At 41.6% G+C, this 17,882-nt stretch overlaps 1 protein-coding gene across 5 annotated transcripts in view; it reads right to left on the bottom strand.

Moving 5' to 3' along the window:
- TRPC4AP (transient receptor potential cation channel subfamily C member 4 associated protein) overlaps window positions 1-17,882 on the bottom strand; it is a 100,560-nt gene that overhangs the window by 50,587 nt on the left and 32,091 nt on the right. For all 5 annotated transcript variants that reach the window (XM_075563730.1, XM_075563729.1, XM_075563727.1 and 2 more), the window contains exons 4-5: window positions 15,038-15,095; window positions 13,124-13,179 (exon numbers count right to left, since the gene is read on the bottom strand). In XM_075563730.1, coding sequence (XP_075419845.1) covers window positions 13,124-13,179; window positions 15,038-15,095 — 114 coding nt within the window. The remainder of the gene's footprint in view (window positions 1-13,123; window positions 13,180-15,037; window positions 15,096-17,882) is intronic.

Here is a 17,882-nt window from a genome sequence, read left to right as displayed (position 1 = left end):
CAAAGACTGTGCGCTAAAGGGAACTACGGATTTTATACTAGTTCTTTGAGTATATCATAGGAAAAAACCTAATACTTCTCTAAAAAATATGATCTACTTTAAAAAGTCCTATATGCCAAGGTTTAACCCAACACCATAAATGATGCAGCTGAGTAGTTCTCATTTATTTAGGGGAAAAAATGAGCCCAGTGGTAGTTGTATTTATTTTTCAATCAAAAATAAGTTTAATCACCAAAATAAAAGGAAGTTTTCAATTAAGAGAGAGAATGAGAGAAAATATTTGATAGCCACATATCTGTTAAGGGTCTAATAACTAAAATAGGCACATAAGTCTTTTAAGCCTGACAAAAAGACAAAGACCCAATTTTAAAATGGGGAGGGAAAAAAAAGAGCCAAGGACTTGAACAGACATTTCACCAAAGATTACATGCAAATGGCTAAAAAGCACTTAAACGATAGCTACCACTTGTCCCACGCTAGATGGCAATTGGGAGCAAAGGGGAGGGAAGTGTGGCACGTCTGCAGAGAAACTGGAACTCACACCCACTGCTCCAAGGATGTAAAATGGTGCCAACACTCTGACAAAGAGTTGAGCAGTTCCTCAAGAAGTTAAACATGGAATCACCAAGCGACCCAGGAGTTACACTCGGAGATACCCACAAGATTCCAGGGGCTCAGTCACATACACAGCAGGGACTCAAAGAGATGCAGATATGCCCATGCTCACTGCAGCAGTGTTCACATCAGTCAAAAGATGCAAACAACCCAAGCGTAGATTCAACAAGTGGTTAGAAAAACAAGTGGAACCTTAGTCATCCATACACAGAAACAAAGTTCTAATACTTGCCAAAACATGAACACTGAAAACATGCTAAGTGAAATAAGTCAGTTAAGAAGAAGTATTGCGTGATCCCATTTATATCAAATTTCTAGATCAGGCAAATGCTGTTGAGTTACTAAGGGCGGGGGACTGGGGGAATGGGGAGTTACTGCCTAAGGTGTACTACTGAGTTTCTGACATAATGAAAAACTTTAGAATATGTGATGTCTGCACATGGTGAATGCAATTAATGTCAGTGAACTGTACACTTAAAAATGGTTAAAATGGCAATTTTTGTTATACATATATGAAGGGGGTACACAAAACTTAAAATGTGTTTTGTTAATTATAAAAATGAGAATAGACAAGTCTACCAACTCTTCAAAATGCCACCACCTTCGAGAGACCTTCTTTAACTTACACTTCACAGTCATATTCTCTTCCTCTGCAGTCTCAAGGGCCTAGTCTGCACTGTCCAGATCCCTTACCACTCTGGTCCTCACTCCCCACATCAGTCCCAGTTTACTGTATGCTATTTGAGCGTAGGACTATGTCCAATCTGTCTCTGTATTCTTGGGAGTTAACAGGAAGACTAGGATGAAACACAAAAGGTGTGACAGAAGTTAGGAAACCAGGCGGTGAGAGAGCTCAAAGGCCAAACCCACAAGAGCCTAGTGGGACCACGGGAACTATGGCCCTTGGTCACTTTTCAGGTGCGGAGCTGAATTCACCCCCATGTTAGAATGGTTAATTGTCCAGGACCATGACAGCGTCATTTGCCAGATTCAGAAGATTGAGAAAGGATAAGGAAATGGAAACAGGAAACAGGGAGACAGTAAAGTAAGTGATGTTTGAGGGGTTTGTAATGGATGAGTCGACACAAATGTATATAGTTCAAATTGCTGACGAAAGACCGATGATCTGGTCTGTAAATCCTCACCTAATTCACAATAAAAAGTTAGGGGGGTTCTCAGCAGAGGAAAAAAAGGAGGTGGGGGAAGTTAGAAGAGTCTGATCCAAGAATTTGGATTTAAAACTGCAGTATTGCTAACCTAAACAACCCCACCCCACCCCACCTCCAACACACAATACAGTTCTACTACCTTAGGCAAGCAATAAGCAGCACAGTGGCTTTAATATTTTTTTCTTCATTCTTATTCAGCCTCTAAATGGAAAAAAATCCCTTAAAACATACTGTAACAAACATGAATTCTGTTAAAGTATTTCAAATGTGTACATGCAAAATAGGAACCCCGAACAGATGTGTCATCAAGGCAAATTCCATTTTCACAGTGAAGGTATCGATCAAAATGTGCTACATATGAAAATTTACAATATTGAGCAAGGTACTAAAGAAAGTAATCCAAGTCTGAATCCGTACTAATTACTGCCCTATTTCTAGTCTTCAGTAAAGCAGTGGCACACCACAAAATCGTTACCTAGCCACATAAGATACCCACACTGGCTTTGAGATGTGAAATAGCAGTAATTCTAGCTTTATTCAGAAAGATAAAAATTTTCTAAACAAAACAAAAAATAAGTAAATTTACCGCCCACATAAAGCTTAAAAGCACACCGTCAGGCTGACATAAAGTAATTCCACCGCCTCCCCTATGTCAATCCTTTCAGGGACTGGTTAACATGCCTCTCACTCTGGAAAGCATTCCCAATCTTCTTGAGTATTCACCACCCACTGACAATCCCTGTTTACATCAGGAGCCCTAATGGGGCCCCAAAGCCCTTAAAACTACTTACAAAGTTTTGAGGGCAAATGCACCCTCCCCCTAGCGGGGTGGTGGTGGTGGTGGTGTTTCCAGTCATATTCAGAGGCTCTTGACCTAGTATCTACTTAGGTACCTAAACCAGGAGCTGCAAACTAGAGCCAGCAGGGCAAGCTTTATTTGGTCAGCAGCATTTTGAATTTAAGTATTTTTAGGCAGGACACACTTGCTCCAGGTTTGCCACAATTTTCAAAAAATCCCCAATTCAACCCTGGACAATTTCACACATTTTCTATTTACTGTCTGGTCCCTGGAGGCACTGGTGTTGGCTGTTCAGAAAGTCCTAGATTCTCCAGCCTAGAACCAGCAGGTCAGCAGAGTTGCCCTTCTTTGTTTGCATTAATCTGTGTTTACTGGAATATCAGAGGTTAGTAAAAAGTGACATGATCTATCCAAAAGTTTAAACCAATTTGCCAGTGATGAATCATTAATCCAATACTTTCTAATAAAATAATTTTTACAGGTCTCAATTGCAAGAATAGATGTGCATTTCTTGAAGATATGGCTTGTTTTTTGTTTCTAAATCTGATTATGCCATTAGCACTTGAAATGTGGTAACTGAGATGTGCTTTGAGACCAAGATACATGTTTGATTTAGAAAGTTTAGTATTAGAAAAGAACATACCTCAATAATCATTTGTAGCTATTACATGTTGAAATGAAAATAATATATTAGTTAAATAAAACAATTTATTTAAAAAAATTTTTAAACATCACTAAAGGGAGAATTAAAATTAATGGCTTGCAATCTATGTACTGCACTGCTAGAGATGCTAAACAGTGTAAATGTTCAACTATACTTCTCTATTTGTACTGGCTGAGCTAGAGAGAGCTTAGCCTCAAATTTATGCTTTAGCCACAACACAGATGATCTTTTCAAAGGCTTACATTTTTTTACATTAAAAAAAATCATTTTATCAGGGGCTCATACAACTCTCATCACAATCCATACATACAATTGCGTGAAGCACATTTGTACATTCATTGCTCTCATCATTCTCAAAACATTTGCTCTCCACTTAAGCCCCTGGCATCAGCTCCATATTTTTCTTTTTTGAATCATTTTATTAGGGACTCATACACCTCCCATCACAATCAATACATACATCAATTGTGTAAAGCACATTTGTACATTCGTTGCCCTCATCATTCTCAAAACATTTGCTCTCCACCCAAGCCCCTGGCATTAGGTCATTTTTCTCCTCCCTTCACCCTCCCCCCTCTCCCTCATGAACCTCCGATAATTTATAAATTATTATTTTGTCCTATCTTGCTCTGTCCCACGTCTCCCTTCCCCCACTTTTCTGTTGTATGTCCCCCAGGGAGGAGGTCACATGCAGATTCTTGAAAAAGGTTCCCCCTTTCCAACTCACCCTCCCTATGCCCTCCCAGTATCGCCACTCACACCACTGGTCCTGAGGGGATCATCCGCCCTGGCTTCCCTGTGTTTCCAGTTCCCATCTGTACCAGTGTACCTCCTCTGGTCTAGTCGGGCTTGCAAGGTAGGATTCGGATCATGACAGTGGGGGGTGGGGGGGGTAAGGAACCATTTAGGAACTAGAGAAAAGTTGTATTTTTGATCGTTGCTATGTTGCACCCTGTCTTGTCTCCTCCCCAAGACCCTTCTGTAAGGGGATGTCCAGTGACCTACAAATGGGCTTTGGGTCTCCACTCCACACTCCCCCCCCCCCATTCACTACGGTAAGATTTTTGTTCTGATGATGCCTGATACCCGATCCCTTGACACCTTGTGATCGCACAGGCTGGTGTGCTTCTTCCATGTGGGCTTTGTTGCTTCTGAGCTAGATGGCCACTTGTTTAACCTTCAAGCCTTTAAGACCCCAGATGCTACATCTTTTGATAGCCGGGCACCATCAGCTTTCTTCACCACATTTGCTTATGCACCCATTTGTCTTCAGTGATCATATCAGGAGGTGAGCACAAAATGATGTTTTTTTGTTCTTTGATGCCTCATAACTGATCCCTTCAGCACCTCATGGTCACACAGGCTGGTGTGCTTCTTCCACGTGGGCTTTATTGCTTCTAAGCCAGATGGCCGCTTGTTTACCTTCAGGCCTTTAAGACCCCAGACACTATCTCTTTTGATAGCCAGGCACCATCAGCTTTCTTCACCATATTTAGTTGTTCACCCACTTTGTCTTCAGTTGTGTAGGGAAGTCTACGGCTTACATTTTTATACCAACCTAATTCCTGGATACATCTTGGAGCTCCAGTTTTTTTAATCACTTTATTAGGGGCTCATACAACTCATTTCAATCCATACGTACGTCCATTGTGTCAAGCACATTTGTATATTTTGTTGCCATCGTCATTCTCAAAACATGTTTTCTATTTGAGCCCTTGGTATCAGTTCCTCATTCCGCCCTCCCCTGCTCCCCCTTCCCTCATGAACCCTTGATAATTTATAAATTATTATTTTGTCATATATTATACTGTCTGACATCTCCCTCCACCCACTTTTCTGTTGTGCATCCCCCAAGGAGGAGGTTATATATAGATCCTTGGTTACCCCTTTCCATTCCAAAATCCTGGTATCGCCACTCTCACCACTGGTCCTGAAGGGATCATCCCCCCTGTCCATTTTTGTTTTTATCTAAGTTTATGATCTTAGATTTCACATATTCCATACAAAAAACAAACCCATTGCCATTCAGTCAACTACAACAACTAGCAACCAAGCTTTACAGGAACAGCATGTCTCATCTTTTTCTCTTGGGGCAGTTGGTGGATCTACATCGTTAACTTTGAAGTTACAGCCCAATTTGTAATCCACTATACCACCAAGGCTCCTACAAAGCATGAAATCTTTCTTAGAATAAGAAATAAAATGCAATTACATAAAATTTCCCTTAAATTTTACAAGTTTTGTTGTTGAGAGCACACTCAGCAAAGCATACACCAATGGACAGTTTCTACGCTTGGTACACTGCCAACGTTCTTGAAGTGCAGTCATCCTGCAACTCTTTGCAGAGCCCCTCCCCCTTTCACAAACCTACCAGTCCAGACCCTGGCCAGCAAAGCTTCCGAGTGGTGTTGGCACTTTGATTCAGTACACATAATTCTTAAAAGAGCATAATGCCCCCTCCCCCCAGAAGAACTTATTTCAGAGGACAGCACTGAAGCTTCAGCTCAGGGAAAGGGACATGTCTGATCAGAGTACACAGGAGCAAATGAAGGAGGAGGACGAGAGTGGAGCACACCTTGGCCCACCAAGCCTTGAGGACGATATTCTGGCTCAGAGCAGACAATCCACAGAGAAGACCATAAGGCCAGCCCCACTATGAGACATGACATCACTCACTGACCCATAGCCCTACAGGGGATCAGGTATCAGGCATCAAAGAACAAAAAATCATATCATTGTGAATGAGGGGGAGTGTGGAGTGGGGACCCAAAGCCCATCTGTAGGCAACTGGACATCCTCTTACTGAAGGGTCTTGGGGAGAAGACGAGCCAGTCAGGGTGCAGTGTAACAATGATGAAACATACAACCTTCCACTGGTTCCTAAATGTCCTGTCTCCCCCCACCCCCTCCCGCCACCATGATCCCAATTCTACCTTACAAATCTGGCTAGACCAGAGGATGTACACTGGTACAGATAGGAACTGGAAACACAGGGAATCCAGGACAGATGATCCCTTCAGCACCAGTGGTGAAAGTGTCGATGGCAGAAGGGTGGGGTGGAAAGGGGGAACCAATGACAGGGCTCTACATATGGCCTCCTCCCTGGGGGTCGGACAACAGAAAAGTGGGTGAGGGGAGGCATTGGACAGTGTAAGATATAATTAATAATTAATGTAAGATATCATAAAACATTTTATGAATTATCAGGGGTTCATGGGAGAGGGAGAGGGAAAAAATGAGGAGCTGATGCCAAGGGCTTAAGTGGAGAGCAAAAGTTTTGAGAATGATGAGGGCAACGACTGTACAAATGTGCTTTATACAACTGATGTATGTATGGATTGTGATAAGAGTTGTATGAGCCCCCAATAAAATGATTTTTTAAAAATTAAGAAAGGTGAAAAAGGCTGATGGTTCCCGGCTATCAAGAAATGTAGCATCTGGGGTCTTACTGGCTTGAAGGTTAAAAAAAAGTGGCCAAAGCCCACATGGAAGAAGCATACTAGCATGTGTCAAAGGGACCAGGTATCAAGCACCAAAGAACAAAAAGTCATGGGTGAGTGCGGGATGGGGCCCCAATGCCCACCTATAGACAACTGAACATCCCTTGCAGAGGGATAGTGGGAGATGAGTCACTCAGGGTGCAGTGTAGCATCGATGAAACACACAACTTTCCTCTAGTTCTTGAATGCTTCCCCCCCCACTATCATGGTCCCAATTCTACCTTACAATCCTGGTTAGACCAGAGGACGCACAGTGGTGCAGATGGGAACTGGAAACACAGGGAATCCAGGACAGATGAACCCCTCAGGCCCAGTGGTGAGTGGTGATACTGGGAGGAGGGAAGGGGGAATAAAAGTGGGGAACGGATTACAAGAATCTATGTATAGCCTCCTCCCTGGGGGATGGACAACAGAAAGGTGGGTGAAGAGAGACGTTGGGCAGTGTAGGATATGATAAAATAATAATTTATGTATTATCAGGGGTTCATAAGGGAGTGGGGAACAGGGGAGGGAAAAAAGAAAAATGAGGAGCTGCTATCAGGAACCCAAGTGGAAAGCGAGCGTTTTGAGAATGATCAGGGCAACGAATGTATAAGTGTGCTTTACACAATTGATGTATGTATGTATTGTGTTAAGAGTTGTATGAGCCCCAATAAAATGATAAAAAAAATTAAGGTGTGCATTGGGCTGTATCCTTTTACCATGCTGATTCAATCTGTATGCTATACAAATAATCTGAGAAGCTGGACTATTTATGGAGAAGAATGTGGCATCAAGACTGGAGTAAAGCTCATTAACAACCTGTGATATGACAAAAGGGCGTAAGCACTTACTGATGACAGAGAGCCCTGGTGGCAGTGTTCTGCCTTAGCTGCTAAGGGCAAGGTGAGCAGCTTGAACCCCCCCAACCACTCCTCAGGAGAAAGATGGGGCTTTCTACTCTCATAAAGAGTAGTCTCACAGAGGCCGTTTGTGGTAGTTACCTAATCTGGTGTCAATTTGGGACTTGAAAGGATTAAGAGTGAAGGGGTGAGGTCTAGTCTGTCAATCAGGTATAATCAACGAGGCCTCCGTGTGGGCACGGCCTTCCCCTGAGAATTCTGGGAACTCCTGGATTTCTCCTTAGAGGCAGGACAGAATCTCCCTCTGCTCCCTCCCTGAGACTCTCTATTAACAGGACAAATGGGGCTATGCTGATGGCAGTGAGAGGCCTGGACCTGGAGAAGCCACGTGGAGCCTCACGTCAATGCTGAGATGCTTACACTGCCACTGGAACCACTGGATCCACAAGATTATCCACCACTGATCTGTGATCTTCCTGCATTTGGCGTCATTGCCTGTGTTTCATTAGTCAGAAGAGGCCTTTATAGATTGGTATCTAACATATGGGCTAATAACAGACTTATAGAATTGACCTAGACTGGGCTGGGATGTTTTCTCAATATTCAACTGTTCTTGTATATAAAGCTCATTCTTATTTAAAAAACAACAACAACAAAACAGCATAATACTAAACCAAATCACACAACAAAATCTTCTGCCAACAAGTCAATTCTGACTCAAAGATCTTTTGTACTAGCTTTAAAAAAAAGACTGTTTAGTTTTAAGAAGATTTCAGAGGATATTTTTAGTTTAAGTTTTAAAGATTGTCTCAGGGCAAGAGTTTCTAGGGTCAGAAAGTTTGGAGCCCAAAAGAACTTGAAATTCTGTTCTACATTTCCCTCCTTTCATTGGGATCCTTCTATGTACTCTGACCAAAATGTTTAGCCAATGGTAGCCTGGCATTCTGGATTCATAGCAAAGGAAGCAATTGTTCATGAAGGCAATTAGCCACATATCCCACATCTTCTTATTTCTATCTTGCTTTCTCTGTTACTCCAGATGAATAGAGACCAACTGTGGTAGTTATATAATCTGGTGTCAATTTGAGTATTAAGAGTGTAGGGGTGGAGTCTAGCCTGTCAATCAGAATAAAGCCAATGAGGCCTCTGTGTGGGCATGCCTTTCTCCTGAGGATTCTGGGAACTCCGGTATTTCCTCCTTGGAGGCAGAGACAGTCCCTCCTCTCTGTCTGCTCACTCCCTTGGAGACTCTTGGCTGACAAAACTGACTCCATGCTAGACATCTCTGAGAAGCCACTCGGACCCACCCTGATGCAGCCCTGGGTGCTGGAAAAGATACGAGGAGACTCCTGCTAGCACTGACATGCTTAGGCCGCCACTGGATCCACAAGACTTCCTGCCCACTGGCCTGTGATCTTCCTGCATTTGTCAGAAGAGGTCTTTATAGATTGTTATCGGAATTATGAACTTGATCTGGACTGGGCTGGGATATTTTCTCAACATTCAACTGCTCTTGTATATAAAGCTCTTCCTTATAGAAATATGCATGTCTATGAATTTTTTTTCCTCTCGTCAACCTGGACTAACTCACCAACTGTTGTGCTTTTAAGGCCCCAGGCACTCCACAATGAACCAGAACAGATGCACAAAACATATCTGTAGGCCAATTAGTGGGATATCCATGTCCCTAAACCTCCAAAGGAACCAAAGCCCATTAAGTGCTGGTTGTACACAGTCAGTCTCAGCAGCTACTCTTACTAACTTTTACCAATTTAACTCCCCCTCCAACACCATTAACACTCTTCTCCATCCTCCCACCTCTGACAACCAGTAATAAAGTTGGGTCCTGTACATTTGCCATTAAAAAAAATCATTTTATTGGGGGCTCGTACAATTCTTATCACAATCCACACATCCATCTATTGTGTCAAGAACATAGGTACATTTGTTGCCATCATCATTCTCAAAACATTTGTTCTCCACTTGAGCCCTTAATATCTGCTGCTCGTTTTCCCCTTCCCTCCCCACCCCCTGCACTTCATGAACCCTTCATCATTCATGTATTATTATTATTGTACATTTGTCTTTACTTGTCTTTTTATATAAGTCAGGCCAAATAATTTGTCCTTTTGTGATCGACTAATTTCATATCCTCAGCTCCAACTACCCTGAAGCAGGTATCAAGACTTCATTGCTCCTGCTGGCTGAGTAATACACTTCACTCTAAGTCTATACCACATTGTCTGCCCAGTCATTGCTGATGGCTATTTGGGGTTTTCCACCTTTTGGATATTATGAAAAGTGATGCAATGAATACTGCTCAAATTCACTGTCATTGAGTTAATTGCGACTCGCAGTCACCCAACATGACAAACAGAACTGCCCCTGCGAGTTTGAGGCTATAAATCTTATGGGAGCAGGAAATCGTGTCTTTCTCCCACAGCATAACTGCCACCAACCTTGGGGTTAACAGCCCAATACCTCCCCGACAGCACCAAAAGGCTTCACTGGTTACAAGTTACTTTCTGGGCTTTTAATAAAGTTTTATTGGCATATAATTCAAATATTATACAATTTAATCATCACCACAGTCAATTTCAAAACATTTTTCTCTTGTACTCATTGCTGTTAGCTCCCCATTTCCCCCCAATCTCCCCTGCTGTTCCCCCTGAGTAATTATTAATCCAGTTACTCTACAGATTTACCTATCCTGGATTTCACACACAGAAAATCATAAAATACAAACAGGAAGCAAACAACAAAAACCCAACAAGGAAAAAAACCTCAATCCAAAAGAAAGCAGAAAATACTAAGAACAGAAACTTTAAAATGGGTCAAAAGGGAGGTCAAATGATAAGGTATTAAAATTTAACCTACATTTGCCACAATGGACTTTATAATGCTGTCTAATAGTAGGTTATTCACATCCTTAGACTATGGTCAGAGGAGATTAACCTACATGGAAAACCTGCAAATAGATTTTGGGCTTCAACTGTCATCTATAGCCTTCTCCCAAACAAGATGTTTACAATTTAGGCTCTGATACTATTCCCTCACTCAGACTTGGTCTTTATTATTTACAATCCCTGGGTCACACAGGCTGATGTGCTTCTTCCACTTGTTTTGATCTCAACCATCCTAAACCCCCAAACAAAACCCAAAAAACAAAGCCCCTGCCACTGAGTCAATTCTGACTCATGGTGACCCTATAGGGCACGAATTCTGCCTGGACAATACTCTTGCCATTTTGCTTTGAATTTTGATTATTTATATGGTTAACAACATTATGGGCTATTAGACAGAAAACACATCTTAAAAATCTAACATTGGATTGATGTTTTAAAAATCATTTTATTAAAAAAATCATTTGGGGGCTCTTATAAATCTTACAATCTATCATTCGATGGTATTAAGCACACTGTACATGCAGCCATTAACATTTTCAAAGAAATTTCTTTCTACTTGAGCCCTTGATATCAGCTCCTGTTTTTCCCCGTTCCACACCACCTCCCCTGGATTGATGTTTTTTTTAATATAAATCATTTTATTGGGGGTGCATACGACTTTTATCATAATCCATGTATCTATTGTGTTAAGCACATTTGTACATATGTTGCCATCATCACTTTCAAAGCACTTTCTACTTGACCCCTTGGTATCAGCACCTCATTTTCCCCCTCCCTCCACCCACAAATCCTTGATAATTTATAAATTACTTTTTCATGTATTTCACTATCCTATGTCTCCCATTACATCCTTGTCTGTTGTCCAGCCCCCCTGGGAGGGGGTTAAAGATAGGTCATTTTGATCAGTTCCCCCTTTCTCCCTCCATCTTCCACTTACCCTCCTGGTATGGCTACTCTCAATATTGGTCCCAAGGAGTTTATCTGTCCTGTATTCCCAGCTCTTATTTGTACCCATGTACATGCTCTGATGTAGCCAGATTTGTAAGGTAGAATTAGGGTCATGATAGTGGGGGGTGGGGGAGAAGCATAAAGAACGAGAGGAAAGTTATATATTTCATCAGTGCTATACTGCACCCTGACTGGCCTGTCTTCGCCCCATGACTATTCTATAATGGGAATGTACAATTGCGTACAAATGAGCTTTAGGTCTCCACTCCGCACCACCACCAACCCATTCACATTGATTTTTTTGTTCTGGGTCTTTGATGCCTGATGTGAGCTTTGTTGCTTCTCAGCTAGATGGACCCTTGTTTATCTTTAAGCCTTTATGACCCCAGATGCTATAACTTTTGATAGCTTGGCACCATCAGCTTTCTTCACCACGTTTGTTTATGTATCAGCTTTGTCTTTAGCGATCGTGTTGGGAAGGTGAGTATCTCAGAATGCCAGAATATTACAATAAAGTGTTCTTGTGTTGAGGGAGTACTTGATTAGAGGCCCAATGTCCATCTGCTACCTTAATACTAAACCTATAAATATATGTACATAGATCTATTTCTCCATCATCATATATAAATATATTTACACATGTACATGCCTGTATTTAGATCTCTATAAATGCCTTTTGCCTCCTGGTTCTTTCCTATTTCCTTTTACTTTCCTCTTGTCCCAATATCATGTTCAGCCTTCATTTGGGTTTCAGTCATTTCTCTCGGTATTGTTATTGGAGCTATTGTTTTATTTTTTATTGTTGCTTTGTTTTGCTCGGTCTTGTGTTTGTGCATATTATTATCTCTACATGTCTATCTAGGTAAGGTAGGTGGGATAAACCAGCCGGAGGAGAAAACAACTGTATGACAGTTCCATGGGGAACATGGGAAAGGGGGAAGTGGAAGAAAGAAAATGGGTGTTAACGAACCCAGGGACAAGGGAACAAGTGATCAAAAACCGATGGCAAGGAGGGTGTAGGAGGCCTTGTAGGGCTGGATCAAGGATTGATGCTGTTTAAATGCCCTCATGTTTACAATTTCATATACTTGAGATATATGATAGTATACAGTGATAGTGTATAACAATAACCTTGTTAGAATTACTAAAATTTTTCATAAGGAAAGTGAACTAATAGTCATGAAGCCAAAACCCAACATCAAGTTTTAACACTAAGCAATAGGCTCTTCTCTTTCTACCTAATAACTTTTTAAAAGCACCATCCACTCAATGGTTAACATGGTAGAAAGACTCTTGCTCAATACATGGGTGGGGCTTCTGGGTCATTTGGTAAACAAGGAAACTGAAGGAATAGGCTGGATCTTAGAATGTGGAGTGGGACGGCATCATAAAGGTCATTCATAGACACCCTTCCAATGCTTGCATTTCTTTGACAAGTGCGCACACCCTACTCGGACACCTCCAGAGCTAATGAGCTCAGTACCTGCCAAGGCAACTGTGGCTCTTAAAAATTATGAGCCTCTGCCTTAGTCTTGGTTTTCAGGAACACAAAAAATAAGTCCAATTCACCAAATGTCAGAAGACAGTGCTCATGTCTGCCACCCCCACTTGAATCTACCCCACTCAGTATTACAGATGTAACAGAGAGACAAGTGGAACTCCAGCAGCCAGAGTACTTACACAGACACAGGTATTATACAGGATGCTCAAGCAGTCCTTGGACATTTCATCACTTACTGAAAGTGAAAGAGGAATCGTTGGTTATTTTTATCATTACAAAGATGGTATAACAATATTACATTTTTTGGAACATAAGAACTGTTACTAAAAATTCCCCCCAAGATGATCACTTCCTTTTGGTAGAACTCCTTCCACACCTTGTCTATCAAATGGCATTCTCAAAGTGCCCAGCAGAACCTACGAACCAATGTGTCCTCTGCTTACGGCTTGAACTGATGACCACTTTCCTACTGTGCTCCAGAGTCTTCATGATCCCTAACTGTGTGGTTTCCTCATTAAATAAGCTTTTTTCTTTTGTGGCTTCTGAACTTTTCTCTCTCTCATTTTTACTGTTTTAATAAATAAAATTTCTTTGCATATCATTATATAAGTTGTTTTTAACTCTTCCAAAAATAAAATTATTTAATACCTGTAAGTATCCTTAGTATGCTTCTGTTGAACTGGCTCAAGATACATGTTTAAAAGCAGAACTATGAGAACCAACAACAGAAGGTTGAATACTCAAATATATCACTGAAAGTTGTTTTGTTACTGTGTTAGGCAACTCACTGTTTATGCCTGGCTTACTAAGTCCAAAAAGGAACTAGCGAAGCTATTGCTTGAGCAAGCACAGGAGAACAAACAAAGGAAGCTTGGTTTGAGAGCTCAATAGGCAGCCTTGCCAAGCTAGTTTGACAAATTGCAGAAGCTCTGTATCCCTTATCATCATATACCCTACTGGGGTTTAGGGTTTACTGATTTCTAAACTTCAAAGCAGGGCAGAATACCAGAAGAATGGATCTCAGTCTCTACAGACCACCTAAATTCAAAGGGAATTAGGTTTCATTCATTCATCAAATATTTATTCAGCACCTACTCTGTCAGATAGCATCTACAAGGATGAAGACATATAACAGAAGAGTCTTGGCCCCAATGAAGCTAGTGAGAGGAAGAGAGAATGAAGAAGCACACCAACAAGTAACTGTAAGACAGTACTTGCTATGAACATGACGAGCCGATTTAGGCAGAAGAGAAAGGCTGCAGAGTGTAAGATGAATGAACTACGATAAGTGAGGTCTTATGTGACCTGGCTTTTAATGCCAACAAAGTACATTTACTTTTTTAAAATCAGACAGTTAATACTTAAAAAGAATGTATGTAATATGTAAGTTAATATAGGATAATAGAATAATATCTTAAATAACATACTACCAGAAAATTTTTACTTTACAGACACTGGTGATGGCTGGACTTAGAAAAAACAACACACAGGATCTATCTTTGTAACAAAACTGTTATCAGCTGCCATCTAGTCCGTCCGGCTGCTGGCCAGCTGACCCACTCTGTAGGGTTTTCAAGGCTGTGGCTCTTTGGAAGCAGACTGCCAGGTCTGCCTTCTGTGGGGCTCCGGGTGGGCTCAAACGACTAACCTTTTGACTAGTAATTAAGGGCTTAACCATTTGTACCACAACCAGGAATTCCAACCAAAAAACTTGTAGGTGCACTGTTTTGTTTTTAAATTAGCAATCTTAGCAGGGAATTTCTTACTCTTTTAATTAACTATATACACAAGAAATAAAACTTCTGAAGAAGACATAAAAGTTGGATTGCAAGGCAAGAACTGTGGAAAGTGCAGAGTCGTTCTTTCAGCAGTTTCCACATTTTACAAGCATCAGACCTGTGTCTCCGCCCCGAGGACACTGACTGGAGAGAGCTGCTCGTACAGGGAAGGACAACCTGCAGCTGGGTATGAGGTACGCACTCAAGTTAGGGTGTGAACTACGAAGGGAAAGAAGAGCAACATGTGGGAACCACTGCCACACCAGCAGGTTGGGAAGGAACATACACAGGAAGGAAGAGGACAGGTATACTTACTTTTCAGTTTCTGTCCCCGAATAGAGATTGTGGGCCTCATAAGAATTTCTACAAGGAGCTGTTAAAAAATAAGAGAAAGAAAGAAATCTTCAAAACAAATCCAAAGCACCACTTATAAAAACAATCTTTGCCATGACTAAGAGCCCAAGTGTCTGTCACAACCTTCAGTTGTCCATCTTGTTCAGGCGACTGGAGCCAGTGGAATTCACTTAGAATGAGGAGCCTGGTTCGAACCCCAGCTCAACCACCTGTTCCCCATTTATGTACCCATGGCTCATCATCGCCCTTCTCTGGGCCTCCGTTTCTTCATCTCACCAAATCAGAGTAGTAGACTAGGCAATTACTGGGATTCAATATGGCTCATTTTTATTAAGATGTGTAATATCACTACTATGATTTCACTTTTGCTTAAAGATGAATGTGTGTAAATTTATAGAAAGTGTCTTAAAGATCCACTATTGTCAGCACTAACTGCTGTAAGTACATATTTTTAATATGACACTTTTGCTTAAACTGTTTCATAATAAAGCATGCAGTAATAAAAGCTTATGTTGAGAAAAAGTACATCGTATTCAGCAGAAACAATAGTATATACATATATGGATCTGAAACTAGGACAGCAAAATAGATCAGCAAAAGCTGAGAGAATTAAAGAGAAATAAGTTAACAAATAGATACGTCAATACTCCATTTTAATAAGACACGCAGCAAAAGATCAACAACAGAAGACTTCAACATAACTACGAACTATCTTGACTTGAAAAACATCTGTAGGACATTTCACCCAATAGCAATGCTCAAGTGACAAGGATCATGCCTTAGGGTAGACCATGTTTAGGCAATAAAACAATCCAAAATAAAGTGAAAAGAACTGAGATCTTATATGTTCTCTTGACCATAATGAACTAGTGGTCATTGATGCACAGCTTCATTAATATACTAGAAACCACTATATTATGGCTGTAAAGATTAATTTCACTGTATGTGAATTTTACCACAATAAAGTTAGAACAGCTGCTTATCTTTAAGGACTGCTCCTGGAAGGAAGATGACATTACAGTCCAATGCCCTGAACTCCGAGAGACTGTGGAAGGTGAGTCCATTAGCCTGGGACAGCAGCTTACAATATCAAAATCCTCAGTTACTGCTGGCCACACCAGGGACTGTCACCTAGACAAGAGTCAGGGCTCAGTTTTCAGCCCATCTGGATTTGATGTTGACTGCATCAACATGAAGGAGGAAACAGAAAGAAGTCTCCTGACTTGGGCAACACTGAAGGTTTCCCTAAACTCAGGCCTCTTTTGCTTCATAAAATAGAGCTCTCAGGCTGTCCACTAAGAAAAACTGAAGTAGGAGCACAGAGTATGCAACTCGATAGTCGGATCTTTTCACAAAGGATTTTCCTGTGCCATTACAAACCTTCCCGTGATATTAATGGTGCCTGGAGTTGAACCAAGTGGTTGGAGATAATTATCTTCCTTTTGGTGAACACTTGCAGGCATTACCAATAATGCCTCACTAAACCTCTCTGTATTAAAGGATCTAGAGTTCCCACCTCCATTCAGGGCAACAGTCAATGGAACTGGATGAGCCATTTCCCCAGTAATGCCAGGCAAGCACTCTCCCCTTTCACCAGTCAGTTAATTTATATGATGGCCTTGGTCTAGACCTTTTCATCAGACTGAATTACTTATTTGATGTTGGTCTGAGTACTTTAGAGAAACAAATCCACAGAAACTCATGTACAAGAGAGTTTTATATAAAGATTAAGTGCACATCAAGAAAACATCCCAACTCAGAGCTGTCCAAGCCCACAAGTCCAACATTAACCCATGTCTGACACCAATCCACAAAGCCCTCCTCCCTCTCACAAAACACACACACTGACACCGACTGCAGGAGGAAAGCCAAATCAGTGAGTGTGTAAGCATCTTAGCGCTGTCAGGGGTCTCCACATGGCTGCTCCAGCACCCAGGGCTGCATCGGGGCAGGTCCATGTGGCTTCTCCTCAAAGATGTGTGGCAGGAAGCGAGCGCGAGAGACCCGAGAACTAGGAAGGCAAGGCTAACGGAGCCATTTATCTCTCCGCCCTTCAATTAATCCCACATGTGTTGATCAGCTAGGTTGGCACAATAAACTTTAACTATATCAAGCCACCCTTTGCCAACTTCCCACCTGTGCATAATTCTTTAGCCCCACGAGTGCAATTAAGTAACACCCACACCTTAGTCCTATAATCCTGTGAATATCTTCCCCCACCTACAAAAGTTTGTAAGCCAACCACTTCATGCCTTTATCCCCCCCCCCCAATTTTGGGTATCCAATTTATATACTGCCCACTTACATCAATTCAGTGCTCTCAGGAGACAATCATTTTTGTGAAGTCTGCACCGATAAGCAAACTCAAACACGAACAGGCCATCCATAAAGTCAGCAACAATATGCACCAGTTCACAGGCTCAAAAATCTCCATCTGGTCGGGTTCTGGTCAACTCAATGTGGGCTGCCTCACTCAGCCTCCACAGGGTACCCATTGGTCTGCCTTGCCTTTAGACCATGGGCTCTCACCAATACTCAACAACCCCTCGTGCTAGGTCATGAACCTTAGACCAGTCAACCTGCTCTTGTATTCTCTTGTTCCTGTAAACCAAGTCCACAGGTGTCAGTGACCAAACTTAACCCATCTCTCTATTGCTGCATTTCTCCCACTTCCACTCAACAAGTAGATCCAGGTGGTCACCTAGCAAGCATTTTAACCTGCTCTCAGGCTCCCTTTAACATTCAGTCCTAGAGGGAATTTTCTTCATGGCTCCATTTTTTTCCCAGCTTCTGACAAAGACCATTG

The sequence above is a fragment of the Tenrec ecaudatus genome, chromosome 12 (genome assembly GCF_050624435.1).
Source record: "Tenrec ecaudatus isolate mTenEca1 chromosome 12, mTenEca1.hap1, whole genome shotgun sequence".
NCBI classification, from domain to species: Eukaryota; Metazoa; Chordata; class Mammalia; order Afrosoricida; family Tenrecidae; genus Tenrec; species Tenrec ecaudatus.
This window is presented reverse-complemented; position numbering and strand designations above follow the sequence as displayed.